General features: G+C 48.2%; 7 protein-coding genes across 7 annotated transcripts; 4 read left to right on the forward strand and 3 right to left on the reverse strand.

Moving 5' to 3' along the window:
* Nucleotides 1-168: 168 nt before the first annotated feature.
* On the reverse strand, nt 169-411 carry F9C07_5073 (uncharacterized protein; the record flags this gene model as incomplete). Its single annotated transcript, XM_041285354.2, has 1 exon — nt 169-411. The coding sequence occupies one exon, from the start codon at nt 409-411 to the stop codon at nt 169-171; it is 243 nt and encodes an 80-aa protein (XP_041144675.2).
* Nucleotides 412-5,746: 5,335 nt separating this feature from the next.
* F9C07_5074 (Ras1 guanine nucleotide exchange factor) lies at nt 5,747-9,237 on the forward strand (the record flags this gene model as incomplete). The annotated part of the gene is made up of 2 exons (XM_041290960.1): nt 5,747-6,250; nt 6,301-9,237. 2 exons carry the CDS (start codon nt 5,747-5,749, stop codon nt 9,235-9,237), a joined length of 3,441 nt encoding a protein of 1,146 aa, XP_041144676.1.
* A 394-nt stretch (nt 9,238-9,631) lies between these two features.
* F9C07_1419648 (uncharacterized protein) lies at nt 9,632-13,555 on the reverse strand. The gene is made up of 3 exons (XM_041290972.2): nt 12,745-13,555; nt 9,803-12,694; nt 9,632-9,676 (listed from the first exon to the last, which is right to left on the reverse strand). The coding sequence occupies exons 1-2, from the start codon at nt 12,989-12,991 to the stop codon at nt 10,152-10,154; spliced, it is 2,790 nt and encodes a 929-aa protein (XP_041144677.1). The 5' UTR covers nt 12,992-13,555; the 3' UTR covers nt 9,632-9,676; nt 9,803-10,151.
* On the forward strand, nt 13,556-15,640 carry F9C07_1421149 (uncharacterized protein). The gene has a single exon (XM_071508082.1). The coding sequence runs from the start codon at nt 14,121-14,123 to the stop codon at nt 15,417-15,419; it is 1,299 nt and encodes a 432-aa protein (XP_071365052.1). The 5' UTR covers nt 13,556-14,120; the 3' UTR covers nt 15,420-15,640.
* Nucleotides 15,641-16,442: 802 nt separating this feature from the next.
* F9C07_5077 (uncharacterized protein) lies at nt 16,443-17,881 on the forward strand (the record flags this gene model as incomplete). Its single annotated transcript, XM_041290962.1, has 2 exons — nt 16,443-16,565; nt 16,622-17,881. The coding sequence occupies 2 exons, from the start codon at nt 16,443-16,445 to the stop codon at nt 17,879-17,881; spliced, it is 1,383 nt and encodes a 460-aa protein (XP_041144679.1).
* Nucleotides 17,882-17,985: 104 nt separating this feature from the next.
* Nucleotides 17,986-20,294, reverse strand: F9C07_1420863 (uncharacterized protein). Its single transcript, XM_041290973.2, has 4 exons — nt 19,638-20,294; nt 19,461-19,585; nt 19,193-19,360; nt 17,986-19,086 (listed from the first exon to the last, which is right to left on the reverse strand). Exons 3-4 carry the CDS (start codon nt 19,355-19,357, stop codon nt 18,091-18,093), a joined length of 1,161 nt encoding a protein of 386 aa, XP_041144680.1. The 5' UTR covers nt 19,358-19,360; nt 19,461-19,585; nt 19,638-20,294; the 3' UTR covers nt 17,986-18,090.
* Nucleotides 20,295-21,932: 1,638 nt separating this feature from the next.
* On the forward strand, nt 21,933-24,360 carry F9C07_2282067 (uncharacterized protein). The gene is made up of 2 exons (XM_041290963.2): nt 21,933-22,770; nt 23,363-24,360. Exons 1-2 carry the CDS (start codon nt 22,488-22,490, stop codon nt 23,974-23,976), a joined length of 897 nt encoding a protein of 298 aa, XP_041144681.1. The 5' UTR covers nt 21,933-22,487; the 3' UTR covers nt 23,977-24,360.
* The last annotated feature ends 27 nt before the right edge of the window (nt 24,361-24,387 follow it).

Consider the following 24,387-nt stretch of genomic DNA (forward strand, 5'->3'; position numbering starts at 1 on the left):
TGCTTTGTACCTGTAACGCTCAGTCAAATTACTATGCTGTAATTGCGATAAATTCCATCATATCGCATCCTTTTGACATGGACTGTGCCACGCGAAACCACGTGATGCACGACGTACTATCGATGATTTTGATTGATTTTTACCCCTGAGTATTTTTTGCCTTTCCATTTACCCTTTCAGAAGGTTCTGGACGAGGGTCCGTACTTCGTCCGAGGACTCGCCGTCCGCGCTGACTCGCGAATCACTTGCCAAGGCTACCGTTGAGTAACCCGTCCCGTCCCATGGATCTGCTCTGGCTACCCCTGATATCATCGTAGATGAGGTAGGGGCGTCATCCCCACGAATGCGCGCGACACGGGACGAGTTCACGAGCTCCAGGCAAAGTGATGCTATGGTGCGGGACAAAGCCATGGGAGTCAGGGACATCAGACCGGGCCTCCTCCCATGCCGTCCCGCTCTGGTTTGCTGGTGGGGTGACGCTATAGCAGCTATCACTTTTCGAGATCCAGACACCATTCGTTAGTTCCATGTCGTACAGCACCGGGCTAGCAATGGCTCGTGGGGGTGAGGTGCCAGTGGTACCGAATATGCAGTGCCATCGTCTGGTTCCTGGGGAAGAATCTCTTTCCTTGATTCAGCTGGCGCAAAGTACCCTACAGTTCACTATATAACAGCGCGCAATTTGCGCTATCTTGTGAGGTATCACACCCCCAAATTTGAGCGCGCAAGACATATGCGGTCATTGGTCGGGATCGGAAACCCGACTATTCTTCCTCTCTCCCCTTCGGTCTGGTACACTACCAGTTAGTACATAGGGAGCTCGGCGACAGGGGCAGGGGTGTTGGAATAGTCCCGCATACCACGATGAACACGTGCCCACTGCTAGTCCATCCCGGGACTATGGAAAATGACATCAAATAGCTTCCCGGGAAAAGCGGTTAGTTTGGTTGGCTAATCCTGGTCGATAATACCGGCGACACCGCGCCTTGGAGGATGAGGATGTACCTGCTGCTATCCAGTCTGGACTCAATGACAGTCGGTAGTAACGGTCGGCTGTAACTTTGTACGACCCGACTCCTTGGAATTGCTTTGTCAAAAGATGCTTCAATAATCAAGCATAGCCTTACAACCGTCGTGATCCGTCATATGCTTTTCTTTGTCAGGTTGTCATCTGCGCCTGTTGGCGTAAGCCTCAACGCCACCCCACGGTCCCGACGCCGTGGCTGGACCCAGAAATATATTCGTACGACTAGATTCCTTCGAAAGCATAGAGAAACTCTATACGTAGTTGGTTAGGGATGAGCGACACAAGTACTACGACGGATGTGTGTTCCGCAAGCGACTCTACCTATTTTTCTTTGCTTTTCTTTTCTTTTCTTTCTTTCTTTTTTTTTTTTTTTTTTTTTTTTTTGCTCTTTGTTCTCGTCTAGCAGTCGAATTTCTTTGCCGTGGTAGTATTGATCTAAACCTTATCGGTCGCGGAGGAGAACAAGCGGCATGGATGAAGCTGTAGGTGGATGAAAAAGGAAACTGTCGTTCCAGATTACCGTGTCTCGGATATGCGATATCATATTATTGAGCGACGATCAGATCCAAGAACCAAGTGGACGGGTTCATATTTATGATGTATAATACGGTCGCTCGCGTATCTTTCGTGCATGATATGTGCATAAATGCTGTGTTTATCGTGCGTCGAGTGAATCACGACATAAATTCAATTCTTTGCCTCAGCCTGAAGGGAAGAGAAAGGAAACAACAATAATTATAAGCATAATCCTTGTGTAACTACCCCGGTTTTGTTTGTAATGGAAACCAGTGAGTAGGCAAAAAAAGCACCTCGTCGGCAAAGAACACCACAACTCCCAAGTCCGATTCACTACTTGCTGTAGTTCTACACAATGTGTCTACTAAGTAATCCAATATGTCTCTCGACTAGACCATCCCATATTTATCGGAACCCGAAGGAATAGCCGAACAGCAGTGGTACATCTTCCAGTGACCCGAATGAAAATGGTCTCCACATCATCTCCATCCAGGGTAAAGCCTATTTTATGCAGCTGCCCTTGCGTCAAATCAAAACAGTGTATAATGCTGTTATTGATGGCTGAGTAATGATGCATTGACCCGAAATGGAAACGTCTGGAGCCTAGTAAGTTGTGAGGTACGGAAAGTACATACCTCATTTTTCAGTCGCCTAGGTTGTCTGTACAATACTACGTCGGCAACAATTTTCATGCACCATCTGCCGAGCATCTCGCATAGACTTTTAAGATAGACCTTCTTCAGGTACAGTGGGCTGTGCGGTCCAGTTGAAAAGAGGTCGTGCTATCATGGTCCGCGGGCTGGTTTGTGGGCTATTTAAGCTTCCTGGGACTTGGGGATAAGCGTTGGTGCACGGATTGCCTTGTTGCATGCATGTATGTAATTGTAGCTAGGCAGTATCACAATGTGTATGGACTATGGAGAGATAAGTGCCTGGGTCAATAGAGGGCACATGCTTTCCAGGTGGGTTAGATGGGATCACTGCGCTCCGAACTGCCTGTAGATTCAATTGAATGGATGATCCTGATAACAGTCTACTTTTAGGCAAGGTGGGATGGGGCTATTGCAGATGAGTCCAAGCCGGAATTACCCCCCACCCAGAGCTTCAACTGATCATTTGTTTACCCTATTTTCTAGCTAAAGTCATGAGAAAGATATGCCGAGGAGAGAGAAAAAAAGGAAAAAGACTTGGGTCTGGAATCCCCGCGGCCTCAGGCTGTCAACAGCTGACTACTCCTTCGGTCTTAGTCTGTCGGCGCTCGAGCTCTTTAGTCTTGGAGACCGTCGCCTGGTGGACCGCAGCTAGGCCGTGATGCGTCCCATCCTTTGCTGCCCGTTCTCCCGTGACAGTCGACAGGTCGAATTGAGACCTTGGGACTTTTGTCGGAGGCGAGGCTTCTATTTTTGATCGTTGGTTAATATCGCTCCGGCCACTGGTGACGAAGTCCTGTGATTTTGGGGTATGCTCCACCCGGACTAGATTCAAATCGAAGGACAAGTTCGAAAAGGGAGGGCAAATTTGTCAGAGACATTGCCATCTTCTTAATTGCCATCCGATTCCTAAGTATAACAACCACAACACCAGCCCTGGATGAGTAGTTTCGCTGTTCCATAATTAATCCTAAGCAATGAAGGTTCTGTCAACCATGGGACAGGCTTCTGCGTTGTCGATCCTTTCTCAACTTTTTGCCTTTTTGTTGTGGGTTTTCCTTGTTTCTTCCTCTTTTTTTTTTTTTAGCCGTAAAATTTAGTGTCTTAAGCTACCCTTGTTATATGTATGCCTAGCACTAAAAGAGTTTTATTCCTATTTTTTTCATTTGTTTGCAATCAATGTGAGGGGAACAGGAACAGTTGCTTTGCCACCAGTCTTTTAGTGCCTTGGCTGGCCAATGGTCCATCGTTGACGAGGTAAAAGAAAAAAGGAATGGACTCGAACCCTTGTTATGTCTATGCAAGTCTTTGCACACTGTCCATACCGGTGGAACTGCGCAGGGACATTCATGTCTTACTCTCTTTCTAGATTTATCTTTGATTCCTTGAGCATTACGATTAGATAAACATTTGTTATGACGATAAACAAAGATATGCATTTTTCTCTGTGTGCTGAGAGTAGTGCGATGTGATTCCATTGACTCACGGGCATATATGCCATCAAAGGTACCGGCAATAAGGGGCTGTCACCCAGTCTAGTGGGAAGTCTTGGGCCGTTTTTAAATCTGGCATATATTAATCGCGGAACACTAACGATGTTTGGTGTGGAAGGGAAGGATTTTAGAAAATTAATAAATAAATGACAGATTAATTAATTTCTTAATTAAAAGGAAGGCAAAAAAAGCAAAGAAAAGAAAAAGAAACGATCCCACCTGCGTCCGCCATACTTCAGTCATTCATTGCTAAGAAACGCCTCTGTGATGAAAAGGAAGATCATGAACGGTTTGGGCGTCGACTAACGGGTTTAGTTGCGTTGGACTTGGGACTTTTGGTCCCCTCGGAAAAAGGATCATTCCATTGATTGATTTTCCCCGTGATCTGACGATTGTACGGAGTACATTCTTTTCTTTTTTCTTATTTGATTTGATCTTTTTACTGTTTTCTACTTATGGCAACGAGATGAAGTGATTCGAGACATTATAATATATGGATACCGGAATTTATTCATGCGAATCAATCATATTAATATCATACTGGTATTATTATTTCATATTTATGTATTTTATTTTCTTTTAAATAATAGATCATTATTGTTAGAACCAAGTTATCAGTCAACACACGGATCACCTGCTCCCCGACCAGTCAGGGATGGGCAGAACTGACTTTGTTAGTGTGGGAAGTTTAGTTTTCACGCCTAAGCTGCGTCTGGTAATCTGCCCTCTTCCATATACTCCACCGGGAGAACCGGTGGATAATCACCCACCCAACGACCCAAACTAGGAGTTAACTGATGATCCTGAAAAGTGAACCTGGAGAAAAAAAAACAAAAAAAAAAAAAAAAAAAACGAGTACTGTACTTTTTATTATGTGCTGCTGGGTCCTTGTCCCGCTCCCCTCCGCCATCGTTCTTTATCGCAGCTCCATCCCCGACTTTATACTTCTCTTCCTGTCTTCCGACTATACTCCCTCCTTTGGATTCTTTCCTTTCTTTCTCTTTCCATCCCTCTTCTCTCTCTTTCCCTTCGGTGGATCACCGCTGGCTTTTCGATCGTTACTTGCTGCTGGTGGCAATCCAATTGATTAATCTCGCGACTCCTACCACGAGACGATAACGCTCATTCCTCCTTTCTTGGGTCGTGTTTGGAACCTCCGCCCACCCCCCCGTCGCCCTTGCGTATCTTCGCCACGAACAACCAGCTTAACTTTACACCCCCGCGTTCGCTGTATGCTCGAAGAGGATCATTTCCCTCCTACTTTCGTCATTATCGGCCTGTAATCTCGTCGATCGCTCTCCTCTCGATTTTCTAGGCTCCAGCTTCGGGATCCGCATCGTGGTCCTTGCCGCAACCCCAACCCAGTTTCCTCGAGGAGGCAGGATTCCCCTCTGTCTGGATCAGCGCAATCTAGTTCCTGCCCTGCTTCGATTACGGCGCTCTTATTGTTCCCTTTTTCTCCTAGCCTTCTTCTAAAATCCCCGTGCTCGTGCTCGTCAACCATCCTTCGCGCCCTCGTTTTGATCCTGGATTAGGAACGTGTTCTGCGATCAAGGAACACCGACGACCGACGACTATAGACGGAGGGTCGACACTCCGTCATCTGTTTTCTGCATACGTGTTGAGAGGTACGTCCTGGTTACCCGGTCACCCTTCCCCAGCATTCCCGCCATTCCTCCCCTCCCCAAGTACTGCATTCCCGTGGTGATGTACCAAACCCTTCCAACAACACCTACCTAAACAATACTCCCAGCCCTCCTACGAACTGGGTGCCCTAGATGTTGACCATGAGTATCGTCATCTACAGATTTGGATAGACTCCTATTTTCAATCCTTGATTACGCTAATACATCACCGCCGCTGTACAATCTCCTTGTGTCGCCACAATTAACTTTCTTCCCCTTGATAGCAACTACACTCGATTCCTCTGAATTCCGTATCGCGTCGCTGAGGATGTTCATTGAATCTTCTCTTTCATAATCTGCGGTCAGCGACCCTGCGTCCGGCTAGACCAACTGGAAGGAAACCATATCCAGAACCCGAATTCGAACTAGAAAGATATGGAACCAATGAAGCCACACATTGCGCCACTGAAGATCGAAAAGGGAAACTCCAACTTCTACTCCAACCGCTTCTACTGTACGCAGCATCATCAAATGACACCTCCTTTAACGCCATCCAACACCAAGAAAGACGACAGCATGGAAGAGACGGAAACTCCGCGAGCCGTCTTCCATAACTACTTGCGTGCCTTCTACCCGTTTCATCCATCCGGAGACGTATCGCCCGCTACCATCACACTACCATTGGATCAGGGGGACATCATATTAGTGCACTCGGTTCACACAAATGGATGGGCAGATGGCACATTATTAGATACCGGTGCTCGGGGCTGGCTACCCACTAACTATTGCGAAGCCTACGATCAGTTACCAATGCGTCCGCTCCTGAAAGCGTTGACCGACTTCTGGGACATCATCCAAGGAGGATGCGGCTTCCCTCTACGTGAATTTTGCAACCAGGACACCGTAAAAGGCCTGATTGCTGGTGTACGCTTTCTACTGGTAAGTACTGACACCGGGAGAACGACAGTGGGATAGCTGACATGTCCAAGGAAAAATCCGAGTGTCTTACTCGCGACTCCGTTCTGGTAAGAAGCCACGACGGTTTGCGTCGGAACCGCAAAGCTTTGCTTGCAGATCTCTCTTCCCTTGTCCGGACGACGAAGAGATGCCAGGAAATGCCCAGTAGCACCAATGACACAGAACATGAGGTGTGTATGATGGATGAAATGCTTCTGAAGGCATTCCGAATTGTGACTCGCGGTGTTCGTTTCCTCGATATATGGACTGAGGAAGTGGGCCTGAGCCGGACCATCGCCGAGCTCGGCCAGGCAACACACTTTGACATCCTTCCAACGCCCATGTCTGAGACATTCCCATCGGAGGCTGATACAGAGCGGGGTGAATCCCGACTGCTAAATCGTAGCCGATTGGACATGAGTCGTGCGTCTAACCGAACGGACACGATAGAGTCTCAGTCCCATCGCCCCGTGTCCGTGTCCACCAAGCGGATCTCTCACCGAGTGTCGTGCTCAGCGCCTGCTGCGGCCTCCCGAAACCCGAACCTGGCTTCAGAAAGGCTGAACACTACATACGATGCATTTCTGGGAGTCCTGGGCTCGTTCATTGGTCTCCATTTACAATCACGTCCCTCAACAGAGCTAGTAGTTACCACGGAACAGGCGGTGCGGTCATGCCGAGGTCTGCTGACTGTGGTCGAGGCGGTATGTGAGCATGATCCACAGGGATGTGGGCTCCTGGAGCAAGCTCGGGACACTATGTACGATCGACTTTCAGAGCTCGTCTATGCCGCCCGGGATGCCTTCCGACCCGCTCATTCCGCAGATGACGAGCTTATCTTCATGCCAGATGAAGGCAAGCGTCTCGTTGACGCTGCAACTGACTGTGTCAGAGGGGCGGGAAACTGCTTGGCGAAGGCTCGCTGGATGCTGGAGCAGAGTGGCGATTTCGAACTTGAAGCGTTGACCCAGGACTCCAGCACCGTTCACGACATTCAGACCACACCTATTCCACAGCGGACCGGAAGCCTGGCAGGCGACCAGAAAGAAGTATCCTTGCGCCTCCCTCCTCCTCCGCTTGAAATTCCTGTGAAGAAGAACCTCCGCGATTCCACCTCTACTCCGGGCCTTACCGAGGCTGCCACCCCTTCCTCCTTCAATTCACGTGCATTGGTTACTCCAACCACTGATAACACCGATCAACCCACAGCTATGCTGTCCACTAGTCTAGACAAAATGTCCACCTCATTGATGCAGGACGCTCATGTGGCAGATAGCATCCAGTGTCGCGACAGTCACCCGACGTCTGAAGTCAGTGAGTCCTTCGGCCGCGGCATCACCAGCACCGGGAGCAGCTTCACATACAACAGTCATCTCCGTGACTCCGAAATGAGCGGGGTCTCCCAGACATCCACCCGGGCCACCTCTCCGGACATTTGCAACAGCTACCAAGCTCCATCGCTGCATGGCAGTATCAGCCACTCGACTTTGGCCGAGGAGAATGAAGAGACGGAGGCAAACATTTTGGAGAAGACCTTCGCTCATGAATTGATTTTCAAAGATGGCCAAGTCATGGGTGGAAGTCTTCGGGCCTTGGTGGAGAAGCTCACAGCCCATGGGTCGACCCCAGATGCCATGTTCGTCTCCGCCTTCTACCTCACCTTCCGTCTCTTTGCAACTCCAATGGAGTTTGCCGAAACCCTTGTCGACCGGTTTATCTACATCGGCGATACGCCCCACGCTGCAGGTCCCGTTCGCCTTCGTGTCTACAACGTGTTCAAGGGATGGCTCGAGTCTCACTGGCGCCATGACTGCGACAACGTAGCACTGGACTTTATAATGAACTTTGCCAATACGACCTTGATGCAGAACCTGCCTTCTGCAGGAAAGCGCCTGGCAGAGCTCGCGGAAAAAGTCTCGGCAGTCCATGGTCCAGTGGTGCCCCGGTTGGTGTCTTCTATGGGAAAGACCAATACCGCGACTGCGCAATACGTACACCCGGATGCTCCGTTGCCACCCCCCATCCTTGGAAAGAAGGAAAATAATCTCCTTAGACAGTGGAAGCACGGCGAGGGTAGCCTCAGCATTCTGGACTTTGATCCAATGGAACTCGCGCGGCAATTTACTATCAAGGAGTCCCGCATCTTTTGCTCTATCCTCCCCGAGGAGCTTTTGGCAACAGAGTGGATGAAGAAATCAGCATCGTTGGCTGTCAATGTCCGTGCAATGTCTACACTGTCCACGGATCTAGCGCATCTGGTGGCTGATTCCATCCTCCAGCTGGAGGAGCCCAAAAAGCGAGCGGCTACCATCAAACACTGGGTGAAGATTGCCAACAAGTGTCTGGAGCTTGACAACTACGACACGCTGATGGCTATTATCTGCTCACTGAACTCGTCAATGATCTCTCGCCTCAAGCGGACATGGGAAATTGTATCCCAAAAGACCAAGACAACGCTTGAGTCTCTGCGGGGCATCGTTGATGTATCGCGCAATTACGCGGTTTTAAGACAACGACTCCAGAACCGCATACCCCCTTGTTTACCTTTTGTCGGTACATACTTGACTGACCTGACATTCGTTGATCACGGCAATCAGCCGTTGCGCAGCCTGCCTACCGAGGACGGTGAGATGGCAGTGATCAACTTTGACAAACATATGAAGACGGCCAAGATCATCAGTGAACTGCAAAGGTTTCAAATCCCATACCGATTGACTGAAGTACCGGAGTTGCAAGCCTGGATGCAGAACGAGTTGATCCGGGTACGGTCGAGCGGCGAGAAGAGTATGCAAACATTCTATCGCCGGTCGTTGGTGCTGGAGCCGCGTGACCCACCCCAAACTCCACGCTCGATTCCTCCTCAACCTGAGTCGAGCGCATCGTCTATCCTGGAGAATGCCAAGGATAAATTCGACTTCCTGTCTTGGACACATCCGTCAAAGGCCAAGTCGGTAGCCACTAACGGTTGAAACGTCTGCATTGGTGATATGTGGCCACTATTATGATTTACGACAGTTACATTCTTCGATCATGTCTTACGGTGTTATATCATTCTATCATTATTGTTACCTTGCTCTTTGTCCAATTGTTTTGTGGATATCCATTTCCTTTCGGGGCGGCACTCGTGTTATTCTATTCGTTGTTCATTATAAAAGCGATGGGTCAGGATACGCTAGATGGAGTCAAGCGGATTCTAAAAGGGTGAATTGGGATTTTACCTGGGAGAAAAGGGAAAGAAAAAAGAAGACAAAACACAAACTGGGTTTTCACATACAGGATATTATACAAGCCTCACGGCTGGCTGTTGGGACATATAAACAGTGGGAGAAACACTCCCTGTTCTTTTCCTTTCTTCACCCTGAGTTGGATTTGGGTACATTGGGTGATCTCTTGACTTGTCGCAAGGAACTGTGTTATTAAGTATTTATTTTTGGATCGACTGAACCGGCTGCATTGGATACGATTGGGATTGGATGGGACAGGAGCAGGACCGGACTGGAATGGGTTCATTTGGGTGGATTACATGTACCGTACTTTTGTATATACAATTTTCTGACAATAATCCTAATATTGTCTATCTTGATGACATTCTTTCCATCCTTGATCACCTCTGTACTGTAGACCCTAAGACCTGCGAGGCATGTGCCAGTCAGTAGAATGAAGCTTAACAGTAACGTCCAGTTGTTTCGATTGCTCCCTACTTCGAGCCGAGGTCGAGCAATGTCTAATAGCTGGTTAACTACCTGAGTCCTGGGGGTGCAAAGCCTACACGTATTCGGCTTTTGCAGTGTATCTGTTTGCGTCGTGGCAGGTTCGTTTCTCCGGGACTATCTAGTTGTAAGGTGCATCGTGCGCTAAATCATTGACTGCTAAACAACATGGATCAGGTTAAGGGAGATGCAATCTTGTCCCTCCAGGTTTTGAACACTTCAGCAAAGTCAGACTGCTCTTCTTCTCCGCTCGTGTACTCAGCTCCTGGATGAACCATTGTCAACGTATCCGTCATGTCAAGTAACGGGATCATTGATGGCCGTCCATGTGCACATTGGAACGGAAAGACGCATCGTGCGAGGTTTTCGACAAGGCTTTGACATTCCCCAATCGTCAGCTCATCGTTAAACATGATGGCGGTCCGACAGGCCCGTGAGTTCAACAGCTCAATGATTCCCTGGGGGCAAATATCAAGTTGTTCCGCCCAGCGGTCCTGCTCCAAAACTGATACCCTGTTCTCAGGTCCCCTGCCGTTTTCCTCGCGTCTCCAAATCTCCCCCCGAATTAGATTTGTAACCAATTCTGGCTCGAGCCTGCAGCGCTCGGCGATAAGCATGGGGAGTGTATGCACAAAAATGTATGCAGATTTGTCTGCTGGCCCCTGTTCAACGGTGTACTCAACACCCCAAAACTCAAAAAACTGTTTATATCTTCCAAAAACATATGCCTCGGTAACCGGTATCTCAAAAATAATAGGTTCCAATGTGACCGTCTGTACCTGCCTAGAGCCTTCTACTGGTGGTGTGAAGTACTCTTCGAATAATCTCTCCACCCGGCATCGCTCATCAGCAGCATGCTGATCGATAAGAACCAGGATTGAACCAGGACCATTGCTATAATCACTCGCTGCCGTAGATCTTATCTCAGCTAGGATGAACTTATGGTCAACCTGTGCGATTATCTCTGCCGTTTTCAGATCCTGTCTTCGCAGTTTGCCCCGTACATTTGGCAATCCCAAACTCTCAGACCCGCAAACGTCCGTTGAAACATCGCCAACCATTCGTGCTTTAGTGCCATATCTCGTTCCGATCACATCGAGAGATTTCTCAGATCGGCTGAAAACAGGGTTGTCCCATTCGTCCATCATTTTCTCAACCCATAAGTTCCGTGTCCTGCTCAAAATTGCCGACCTCGGCCTTGTTATACTATCATATGCTCGCATCGTCTGGAGTGATCCTGTTGATCTAGGCCTTTGAACGGCATCCATGGGTGATCTAGCACCCACTGACTGGCCTGTTCGGGAGTTGACCAGATGACTCGTTCCAGTATAGGGATCGGTCCAAGAAATGGCAATATCACTTCCCGATCCATTCTCAATTCCAGGCGCCATAGAACCAGTGTCCGTGGATAATACTTCTGACTCCTCAGGCGCCCTACCATTGTCTCTTTCTGGCCGATATGGCAGGTTGCCCTGGGCTGAGCCCCGCTCAATGCCCTGGGCCTCCTCTGGCGAGGTTGATTTGACTTTTAATCTCGCAGAGCGGGCGTTGTCAAATTCCTGGGCACTTTTGATTCTTGACCACTCTCCAAAGCTTTGACTGACATTTGGTGCAGACCTTTGGAAGTTCGGAAGTTTCAGTTGATCGCACAGGGCTTCCTCACTGTTAAACACTTGACCTGGACGATTTGGTGCACGATCAGATCTGCTTGTGGGCGCTCCAACCGTCTGTTTTTCCGTCTTCTGTCTCCTTTTCCCAGTGCGCGGGCGTAAATTATGCTGTTTCAAGAATTCTTGTATCATTGCTGCAAGTACATCCATAATGCGCTGGACTGATTTATCCGACTCAGGCAAATCATGGCCCTCATTGTTGATTTTGTGTGACTCATTAGTATCTATGCGTATATAGAACATAGGCCACTTGTTGACAGTCTTGGTCATAGGTTTCATATTTGAACTGCCGTAACGGTCAGGATGCTCCGCTGAGCTTGTCCCTCGAGCGGATATAGATGGAGTGATACTCGTGGTACCGAAATCAGACAGAGAAAATAAGCGATTTACTTCGGCATAGAATAAGCTGACACTGCTTTTGGGGAAAACTGGATCCATTCCCAAGGAGATAAATTGTATTTTCTTTGTAGGGTGTGGCACAAGGGATATAGCAGCATGAACAGAGAAACCGGGCACGTTAGCTGAAACAGCATCCCAGCTGTGAACGTTCTGAAATTCAATTAGCCCTGCCTGCGCAAAGATTGATACTATGCGCTGGAGGTCCAGTTCACCATCGGTTCGGCGATTCTGAGTTCGGGAACGGATGATGATCCTCTTATCTTTAGAAGCTTCAATGATGACCAACTTTGTCAAGTTATCGTTCGCAATCATTAACGAGACTAAGAGCTGTCGTAGTTCATCCCATTGCCGATCCAGCTCATCGTGCCTTTGCAAGGCCAAGGCGCGATTTTTCACTCGCACAGGCATGTTCCCAAACAAATCATTGACCGTAACGCTAGTTCCATGATTACCGAGCCCAAGCTCCTGTTGGACTGGAGCTGGTATCAGTCGTGCGACTGGAGTTGAATGGTGAAGCATGATGGTATTTGCGTTGGAGTGGCGAACATGGTGCGAAGTGATGGTCAGCAGCGACAGTGCAGCCAACGAGGCTAGAAACAGCCCCTTCTGGCCATATACTCCAGTGTCAGTATGGTATTTTGACGTATCTACCAGTGAGTAAGCGAAAATCTATCTACTCGACGCACATTCAACTTACGATGCGCCTTCCCTAAGCCTCCGTCGGGCTTGAACTCCGTTGGTTGAATTCCATCACCATTGTCTTCCACCTTACATCCCCCACGTTGGAAGTCTACCATCACAGAAACTGTGTGGGCATTTGCGTCCAGCGCGTTCTTCACTAGTTCGACGATCACCCCATTTAGGTGCGTGATGGATGTGGAAGATTTGAGCTTCGCTACCACTTCGGGCGGCAGGGGCTCAATCCTGCGACTGTTCCCAGACATCGCAAATGGTCAAAATCAAAGGTACATGGTTTACAGAAGGTGATTGCCGCCACATATTGCCATTCCGGGGTTCAAGTTACCTCCATGGCACAAGAAAGTATGTTAGGAAAAGGAAAGAATGAGAGGCGGAGTTGCTACCATATTAGAATGACGGTGTTCGTTCCCCACGCTCTGGCTAAAATATCATAATTTTTAGCGCTGCCGGCTCCCCGCCGTGACCATGGTCCAATGGTAGGGCGGATATCTACATCACTACTAATCATCTCGGTCTATCCAAAATATCCTACGATAGTTCTGATACTTTCTTCTGCTTTAGTTTTATTTCATTTTTAATTATTTTTTACTGATTACCAACCAGGAGGAGGAGGTAGATATGCAATAACCCAAGCGACTTAATGAACTTTACTTCTGCGGAAGGGTAACCCAGCAAATAGGGAACTAAGTATGATTAGAACTTCGCGTTGCCTGGAGATTAGTCGGAGTATCTGCACAACCCAAAGTCCAGAGTTTACTCCGTAGTGACGAAAGGGATGGTGTAAGATACGCGCAATCCTTGCAGTAGCCAAGCCTCTTAAGCTTCAAGATGGCCATGAATAGCAACATTTGACGCACTGCGATCGGCCACTACTAGGTGTCTAGTGAGAAGGCTGGTACATACAATCCGTGGTTGGAAAAGATAATCAAAGGCTTTGTTTGACTTTTAGGCCGCCGATGAGGCGGGGATCACGTGCGGCCAACCCCGGCGTCTCCTGCTGAACTCCTGAGGCAAAGGCAACAACCCAACATCTTTCTGACTTTCCAACTTCTCTCTGGTACGATAACGACTCCTGCTACCAGACTTTGTTTGTGTCGCTACGCTTTTAGCTTGAGCTTTAATTACAAATCTTGGTACTGCGTCTTCGTCCATCTCGTATTCCCCGATCTCCTGCCGCTCTTATCTGATCGTCTGCCTTGTCGCATTGACCAGGACAGTCTCTAACGGCTCAGACATTTTCCTGGCCTAGCTGCCTCCCGATACCTTTTGAACGGTTTTGGCTTTCTCGGATCTATACCTGTGCAAGGCCAGAATGGCCACTGCTGAGGGCCCCGCCAGGGCGCATGGTGTGTTTCCCCAAGCGCGGTGCCAACGATGTTTCTGGGCTTAGTATCTAATGTGTTTGACTCAGACCGCAATGGACGCCGTCGCCCATTTTCCAGTTGGATGAAGCGCCTCGCCAATCTCAAGAGCTCCACCGACTCAGGCAGTACTCGTTGGTCTAATAAACGCCATGCTGTACCCAAACACAAACGGAGCCTGAAGAACAACCCCTACCCGCTCTCCGGCACAGTCAACATCCATGAATATAACAGTGACAATAATCCATCCGACTTCAGCGATAGTAATGAACAGAGGTCGTGTTCGCAGAGCGAGCCGTCCCTGGCGTACTCCGGGTGCGACAATCAAGTGCCGGCGACCAGTGCAAAGTCTACCGCGCCAACTATCTCTACAAACGGTGACACGGCGATCTCAGATGCTGCATATTCGAAGGCTGGAACAATGGCAACGGTGGGCGGTGGGATCAGTTCACATGGTGGAGGGGAAGGAAGTACCTTCTCCTCCCCAGCACCGTCAGTACGGTCGCTAACCACCACTTTAACCACCGTGCAATCGGCGGCACCTTCCGGTCATCTTTATAATACGCAGAATACGCATCACGGTATACATAATACAAGCTCGACACATAACACTACAACACAACAAGTGCAGTTTTCACACCAATTTCCTCCTTCTCCGGCTACTGCAGTACCGCCCCACCTTGCCCCTCACGGCCAGTCCGTTACGTACAGTACTGCGACTGCAAACAATCTTCTGACTGACAACGCTTCTATCCTCACTTTGGCATCTTCCTCCAAGAGACGTCGACGGAACTCATTGGATACCAATGCCTCAATACGTGCCCTCGCCCCGTCGAGTGTTTTCGGTGGTAGCCGGGAAAGTCTACCATTAAGCGTACTGAGCGGGAATGTGGGAGAACCGTCGAATACATCAGCCTTCAACGCCCCCGGAGTCCTCAACCGACCGAGTATAGTTGGCCTAGCTAGTGCGGAGCGGATCAGCATCTATTCAGCCTCTGGCGCGACACCTATAAACGGAGGCGGGGAACGCGGGAGCCTGTATGCGAACAAGCCAAGCCCGGGCGTTGGGGATGGTGCTAGTTTTATAAGTGTGGGCCAGTCACACAGTCGGCATGATAGTAACGCGGCGAGTATGTCCGGTGTTGCTGGGGCCATGGCCAATACGATCTCAACCGGCCGCATCAGCCGCCGAGGTTCGGGATGGGGAGAAATCACGGGCGATGAAAGTGACGAGGAGAAGCCGAGGGATCGAAAGGAGGACGAAGAGCTTGATATCAAGTCTGAAGTGCCAGGCGAGGCGAAGAAGGGCTAGGTTCATGACCGAAGGTTGTCCCAATTTGAGATTGGGGCGATCGGAGATGATGTTACGCACTCAAGAAACTGAATATCCATGTATAATTTCCGTTCACATGATGACTAATGCAAAGAAGGAAAGGTAGAGAACGTTTATGAGGGAGTTGGTTCGGAGTTCGACTGTTTTGTTTTTCTTGGGTTTATGTCAGTTTCTCGGGTGGTGATAGGGTATTTGGACGAACTGTTGATGGACTTGATATCCCCTGCGAATGAGTTTCACTGTCGTTTATCATTTCTTTTTCAATTTTCACAGTCTAATAACATGCTAGTCCAGTAGCCAGACGGGCTGAGAATATAAACAGGGAATAGAAATAAATGTTCTCGATCACAAGGTCATTGACTCTCGAGGCCAGAATCAGGACGATGATAACACGGAGATATAGAAGGATTGTTGTTGAGTATCACGTGAGAGTTACTCCACTCGATGCTTTTCTTTTCGCCCCCATCTGGGGATCAGTAAGCATAAGACCCTTAACTATAAAAATAACTAAACTAAACTCCACAGGTATTGACTTGATCATATCTGGGGCAATCGAGTTCGACTTCCCATCCTGAAGATTGCATGCACATACTACTCCGTACATTAGCCTGCATCCAATGCAAGGGAAGGGAATTTGAATTTGGTTGAGAGTGGGTCAGCGCACTACACGGTACCCTACTAAATTACTAACTAATGTTTGGGTTCCTGAGCACAGTCCCCTTTCAGCTCTGGTGGAGATGATAGGCTCGGCGCTGATGAGAAAATCCATATTTTGTTTCCAATGGAATAGAGTTTGATTCGGTCCCTAGGCATAATTATGCATCACCTGATCTGTGCCCAGACGGTTTCTGAAGAATTGAAAAAGCGGCGCCGGAGGGGAAGAGATTCTTTACATGTACATACAATACCCAATCGAGCAACTTTCACCCCCTGAAGCGGGAGGTATGGTTTCCTTCCAATAGCCGAGGTAGTGGCAGAGATTTTCACTCCAGATCGTCCGTAATGGCAGCCCCCGAGCCCAAGAAGACCGTCGCCATCATCGGCTCTGGAATGGCAGGGCTGGTGTCGGCGTACTTGATCCAGCAAGACCGCAAACGCAGATATGAGGTGGAGGTGTTTGAAATGGTACTTTTGAATACTTGATATGCCCCTAGTCAACGTGGACTAAACAACCCCTACAGCAAGATCAGTTGTCTCTGGACTCTGCCTCGTACACTATAACTTCACAAGATCATCATACGTATCGGGTTGATGTACCCATGCGCGCATTCGATGATGGCTTTCATAACAACCTCAAACTGATGTATGATCATCTCGGTGTTAAATACACGTCGCCGAAATTCTTATATCCACTATCTACCATTTCCACAACGGATGGAAAAAAGCTGCCTCCGCACTTCATCCACTCTTCTAGCAATCACCAAGTACCGCCAATTCGTCCTGAAGGTTGCGGTTACGTGGAATGGATACTGCGAATCTTGTATCTGGCAGTATGCTATTTCTGGTTTACGGCTTGTTGCTTCCTGGTTGAACCCAAACCAGCCACCCCCTCCGATGAAGGTGAATCATTACGACAATACCTTGGGCGGATTCGATTACCACAGTACTTCGTCAACACCTATTTTCTACCGTTACTGTCCAGCGTGACAACTTGCTCACATAGTGAGCTTCTTGATTTTCCCGCGATCGACGCTGTGGACTATGCGAGGAGAACATATCGCCAGCCGCACTATACCGTTGTCGGAGGCGTTCAAAACGTCCAGACCAAGATCTCCAACGCCCAATCTGTAAGGCTCGGCGCAATCGTTACCCAGGTCGAGAATGTTGGTTCCAAAGTCCAGGTCACATGGACCGACTTGAAAAGCAAGGAGGTCCATTCTAAACAGTTCGATCACGTCGTAATGGCGGTCACTCCGAACGTGGTTGGTGCAATCTACGAACCTCTACGAAAACTCATGAGCTCGATCCCTGTGAACCAGGGAGAGGCGGTGGTTCACCGTGACAGATCCTCCATCCCGGATTGTAGCCAGTCACTGGGCAGGTTCGCCGCAGCGGCGCGGCAATCCGTGGACCCGACTCAGATTCTGCACATCTGCTCTAACTCCTCGGCAACGGAGGCGATACATGAACATCCGTGTTCCGTTCTCGTGACAAGTTTTCCGATCGCTCCTATAGACCCCGCTAAGGTTATTCATCGTGCGCGACTAACCCGCGTTCTACGAACCCCGCAAAGTAGGAAGATAGTCAACCGGATATTTGGCGGAAACCCTCAACATGCGTACCAAGAGAAGGAGAAGAGCTGGTCTAACGGCACCGGGAACGTTTGGCTTGCTGGCGCCTGGTGCTGGGACGGAATGGTCCTGCTCGAGGGATGCGTCGTTTCCGCCATGAGAGTTGCCGCAAGCCTAGATGTCGAAGTTCCATGGCTAATAAGCCAATGACTACGTTTGAACGATGTTCTACAGTGACGAAATGATGTATATACGGACAGGTACACTTATAAGTTTCCATCTATTCACATAATTCTGCCAGTTCAGGAAATATTGGCATTCTTGCATCCAACATAGTTAATGCTACACCTGACTTCACATGCTACGCTTTAAGATACATAACCGACTGCTTTGCCGAAGAGCCGCGGCGCGAGGATGCACTACTCTTGGGCGCGAGCTACCACCACAAACCCTCTCAATACCCCGGTCCTTGCCCACCAGTTGAATGCCTTCGCGGCGCTCTTAAACTTGCCCACGGTCATTCCATATCGCTTAAGCTCCGCGTCTTGCTTCCTTATGTAGTTCGCAATACCTGCGAAGACGTGCTCTGAGATATCCCTCATCTCAATCATATCGCGCTCGTACCCAGCCCGGACCAGCATATTCACGTATTCCTCCTCCGTAATGAAATTCGAATAGGGCATCCCGGATATAAGACACATCAATCGTAGAACTAGTTTTTCCCAGAGCGATGCGGATTCAGAGATCAGAAGGTCGAACGCCATGATCGAAGCCCGCATATCTCGACATGCATGGTTAAGCAACGGGTCTCGAGATGGCTTGTAGTGATACATTGTATCGAGGGCTAGCAGCCATCTTTGTGTCTTCTCGCTCCCCGTATCCGTGCTAGTGGCTTCACTCTTGCTTTCAGCATGACCAGAGCTGCCCAGAGTAGCTTGCCGAAGTTCATTGCCCCAAGATGAAGGATCCGCTGCGTCGGCGGCAAAAATCTTCACATCCGGTGTCCATTCTGCAGAAATTTCGGAATCTCCTGTGGTATCCCGGGAGAGTCTTTCTTGAGCAAAATCCGCTTGAGGTTGCTCAATAGTCACGCCCACGTATGAGTCGAACAGCGGTCGGCTTTCGCGAGTGCTTGACCCTCCTCTCTTTCTCATCTTGCTGTTATGGGCGCCGCTATTGTTGTCGATAGCTGCCTTGATCCCACTGGAAGGGGCAGTAGTGACGGAGTCAGTACAGACCCTACAGAGTCTCCTCGTTAGGTATAGAGATTGATCGCCGCAGCCAATCCCGACATCAACCAGTTTAATATCCTGGTGGTATGCCTTGATGGGTGTACCGTCTTCATTGAGAAGCTTGGCAGCGATGAGGACTTGTTCTAAGAGTGCTTCGCAAGCTTTAGTGAAAGAGCTCGTATTCTAGAATATTGGTTTAATTTTCTTCCAACAAAAGCCATAGGAATATCGAGCTACTGAGCCAAAAGAAAAAAAAGGAAAGATACCTCAAATCTCTCTCTTAACATACCTTCCAATATCCCATGTTCATCCACATGCTTCTAGGGGGAACTTCCATGCTAAGAATGGCATGGTCCAATGAATACAACTTGCTATCATCGACGCCAATAATGTATTGGATAATACGCTCAATGACACCCAGCACCATGGCTAGGAGACTTTTTATTTGCTTCATAGTCTGGAGGTATACCTAATGATCAGTATCTGTGCCGCGTCAGGGGGTTTTTGATGAGCGGCCAAATGGGACGCGAAGAATCAGTATTGGATAGGAGCTATACGTTTGATCCCACTTTTCTCTCAGAACTTCATAGTCTGTGCAGCAGGGCGGGTACAATGATTGTTCAAGCTAGGAGAGTCGAGAACGGCTTTTGATTGATTGATAGACGCTTCGAAGTTGTTATTTCTTGGCATTAATTAGTCATATGCTGTTAGCGTATACAACAGGAAGGTCTGACTTGAAAAAACGCAACACATTTGACTTGCATCGTTCTATATCCATATTTCCTTTGAGCTCTAGATTCCAGAAACACTACGGCTTGGATATGTGTTGATGAATTAATCAGAGTTGGGTTGTTTTTTGAAAAGCCATGTACATCGTAGACAGTTGCTTGAATCTACTAATCTTCAGCCCTAATGTCGGCTTCTCCAGGCGAATTCATTGCTTAGGTGTAGGTTAGTTGCAAAGTGTGGCATCCTGTCACTTGGATAGTTTCAAAATGGCTCAATCGAGACATTTACATGTCAATAACATTAGCTACTGCATGCCTCATTAGGATTGGAACTGCTCCAATTACCATCGTGTGTGAATAGTCCAATTTCAAGTCTTTAGACTATAAAAGAATTTCGACTATAGGTATGTATTGCATATGCTCTGGTACAATCTATAAACAAGATGCATCTTCATTTGTCGGGTGTTGTTTTTGATGACAGCCATTCGATCTTTCTTATAGCAAAGTTCATATAAGTAAGTTCACCATAGGGTATAAACCCTGGAATCGCATGTCCCGATTTGATGGGTAAAATGTTCGTGGTATTGTACCTGACATAGAGATTGGAATATACTTCCTATTCGGGCTACATTCTCCATCTTCAAGTTCAATGTATCAATTAGTCACTAGTCAACGATTGCCAAGGCGCACCAAGGCTAGGCTTTGATACACTTGTAGCCGAACTGATTTCCGGGTAGACTTGATTCGAGCGTTTTCTATGTCTCCAATGAGATGAAAACTACCGTAGCCAATGGGCTAGCTAACTGCTGGGCATTATTGAACGCGGATAGCCGTGTATATCAGGTTCGCCGCTGCGGTTATGATTCTGGTCACTCCGTACGTATGAGCTTGAATGGAACGTGCGTCAGATTGCTCAGTAGATTGTTGAGGATAGTGACTAGGGCTTACATCCTTGAAGAGACAATGAGGAATACCGTGGCAACTAAACCACGTGGGGAGTAATATGCCGTTCTTTACTATAGGGTCATAAGATCTCTAATCGGGGCAGGGTATCAATCACGACTAGGGCAATCATATGTTCTCTGAAACGAGGATCTTCTTGTCAGATGGTAGTATTACTCATAAATATTGTAAGTTGTGATTGCTAGCAAGCAGGTGGCAGTAGTAACAGAAATGGAGGGCAGGTTGTGCTTGTACGGCGCACAATACTTGAAAGTCCCGGATCACTGGGAGATAATTTGACGAATTTGCCGAAAGCCTAATCCAGTAGTTTCGGGCTACCTAAGCAGTTAGAGCAGGCAGCGGGAAACCAGAGAGGAGTTGCAAGGGAAAAAGCAAAACAGGCCACTTTTACCAAGTGGGATGCAAACTAAATTAGTAGCATATGATGTGATCGGATCACTTACTCAATTCGTTTTCTACTATGTAGACTGATACTGTGAGATACTCGCAGAACAAGAATGAGAACAAGAGTAGAAGAATATACTTATACTATTTTGTGTGGTTTTACTAGTAGCTGAGTAGATATTGAGGATGTAGTATACTCCCTATGGCATCCATTCTTCCGTCGGCCTCTACTCGGCAATACTGCGGCCCGTTGAACTCGTCGATCACGCAGGAACCAAGATGGATTGGTAAGCAATCCGACTGATGATTTCTTTTTGTTTCGCGCGAACCGCGCATCGGGTAAACCTAAGCCCCCTGGTTCCAAGTATCCTACAGCCTCAGCTCCCTCCACCAACCAGAATAACCGGCGGGTGCACGGAACTTTGACTCTAAAATACGAGGTTACCTGTGGGTGGCTGACTACGAAGAGGTATACGTACAATGTACATACATATGGTACATACTATAAGGGAAAGGGAGGCAAACATGGCATCTGATGGAAAATTAATTAAACGCAAGAGAAAGAGGAAGAGGAAGAGAAGAGCACCAAAGAAGGGAAAGAAGCTCCGAGAGGGACACTTGGGAAAGAAACAAAATTAAAATTAGAAAAATGAAAGAAAATACCCACGATTGCCTTTAACAGTAATTGCTTGATACCGAAACTTAATCTCCGATACAGACTAGTAGCCAGAAAGACTTCATTGTTAGGTCAGTCGAAGACTCTAACCAAGTTTAATTCAATGATTCTTTGGGTCCGCATGCCGACTTCGGCCCCCGAAAGAGGGATGATTCGGAATCGATGTCATGGCCGCGGAAAAGGGTGGCGACCGAAGAATCCTGGTCTTCAAAGGTCATAAATAAGTAATCTTGGATTTCTGGTGACCACGATGTTATATCATTGATTCAATCTGTAGGTAGTGAATGGGACCAGAATAGAAGTATAACCCGTTGTGGATCGTACACAGTAGTAAGAGTTGTGGTGCACGCACGGTGTTTTTCCGCCGTACGGAGTGCTCTGTAGAGACTGATAATTACCCATTAATATGACAAAGCACCAACCACACTTGACTCAATTGGTTAACGGTTTCCCTTTCTTCCCCAGCTGAATCAGCTTTTTCTCTCGCACCCCCACCCGAACAAATTCCATTCCCGGTCGCCCTCTGCGGTCCCACGTCCCACAGTCATTCGATCGTTTCTTGTTTCCCCTCTCTTTCCTTCCCTTCTCTTTTGACTAGACATACATACTTCTTTTTCACTCCCGTCATTCTGCCTCGCAATTGCCAATCGACCCCTCTCAACTTGTACGCGCTTAAGGCGGCCACCACCGAAAGAGAGTATTGTCGCTCCGGAACCATATATCCTTCGAGTCATTTTCCCTCGATTAGCCCAGCGGACCAAAGAACATAAGGAAAAGAAGGAAACGGAAAGGAATATCGAACAGAGAGGTCTCAGAAGCCTCAACGGTGCATCATGACCGAATACAATGGCCGCAGGGCCCCCAACTTCTCCCAATACCTCGACGACCTTAACGCTATCCCGTCGCCATACGATCAGGCTGTCCAGCAGCAACAGGGCTCATACAACCTCGATGCGGACCTCTCCCTCTTCACCAATGCCGAGTTCTTCGATTTTGATAACTTTGGGGATTTGAACCTCCCCGGGTTTGACTCGGTGGAGAGCGACAGAATGAAGAAGGAAAACAACCAAGCCACGGGCCAGAACCCAGATATGGAATTCTTGGATCTTTTCGGTGGTAAGTTGGAAATTCTTCTTTAGATTATACTGTCTCTATTGTTTTTGGACCCGAGCTGGAGGAGCTACCGGTCGCATTTGGTTGCAACTCAGCCGGGTCCTTTCTTTCTTCATACCGGATTTGATTTGCCATACACCGGGAAAGTTTGTTGTTTCTGTTACACGTTTCCTGCTTTCTCCATGTGCATTCTTCATTTCATGACATCGTCATGGGATTCATGGTCCCATACGTTTGCACAATGCCTGTCTCGGATCTTCGAGGCATAGATGCATCCTCCAAGCCACACGCCATCTGCACGTGCCCTCATTGGAGTATGCCTACATTTAAACCCTGTTAAGCGATGATCAAGTTCAAAAATTTCTGTGCAATTAGCAAGGGTCATGGGTTAGTACCGATAGCGTGAACCCGTTACGCTATGGCGTCATTCCACGTGACCTGATCTCTACGGTCGCATTCAGCTCATGGGATCATCTCTCGTTGAAGGGACTTGATACTGTTCTGTCTGCGTTGATCTTATCGCCTTTGGACCAGTTCGGTTTTGCAATAGCTTTGGCTTGATTTGATAATAATCATGTTCTAACTCTGCTTGAAGGCTTTAGCAACATGCCCGATTATTCAGCTACCGGCTTCAACTCTGTCAATGCTCAGTCACAACCTACATCTCTGCAGAATGCACAGTTCTCGACTGTCCCGCAGATGCCGAACGGACCCGCCAATGCTGTCTCCAGCCCGAACGAGTCCATCTCGACTTCATCATCATCGCCTGCAGCCCAACCGCAGGCCCCCGCCCCCGCTGCCTCCACCCCGTCTTCCGCCGCCGCACCGAAGCGTAAGAACACCCAGAAGTCGGCTGCCATGAGTGTGGAGGAGGCAGCGCGGGTTGCGGCAGAGGAGGACAAGCGTCGGCGTAACACTGCTGCCAGTGCGCGGTTCCGTGTGAAGAAGAAGATGCGTGAGCAGGCCCTTGAAAAGACTGTCAAGGAGACAACGGAGAAGAATACTGCGCTTGAGGCCCGCGTCACTGCTTTGGAGCTTGAGAACCAATGGTTGAAGAACCTGATCACCGAGAAGAACGGGCAATCATCTGAGGAAGGCAAAAAGTCGGAAAACGATATTGCGGACATGTTCAAGAAGTTCCTTGCTTCACAAAAGGCTGAAGGTCAACGAAGTAGTGCTGAGTCGAGGATCGGTGTGGGCACTGCCTGAGTGATATCCAAGTAAAATTATGTTGATTGAATGGCGTTACGTCATTGTGTTCTATGTTCAGGCTTTTACTTCTTGTTCATACTTAATTGGAGCATTAGGAGACTGGGGAAGGCGTCTCACGGAGCAAGGGTTGGTGGGAGGCATGAGTGATGATTTTTCAACGTTCCTTTGATGGTTCAGATTCCACTCCAACGTGGTAAAAAAAGATGGATTGATTGTTTTTTGGCTTCCCACGTTTTATATCCCAGTCTATAGGTATTTCAACATTCTTCAATAGATGACTTTGTGCAGACTACAGCTGCAAAACATTAATCAGATCTACATCATTCACCATAGGCCTATCCATAGCACTCTAGATATCAGGGCAAGCTTCTATCAGAACTCTGAAAGCAAGGCAAATAATAAAAACCT

Source organism: Aspergillus flavus, chromosome 3 (genome assembly GCF_009017415.1).
Source record: "Aspergillus flavus chromosome 3, complete sequence".
Taxonomy (NCBI): Eukaryota; Fungi; Ascomycota; class Eurotiomycetes; order Eurotiales; family Aspergillaceae; genus Aspergillus; species Aspergillus flavus.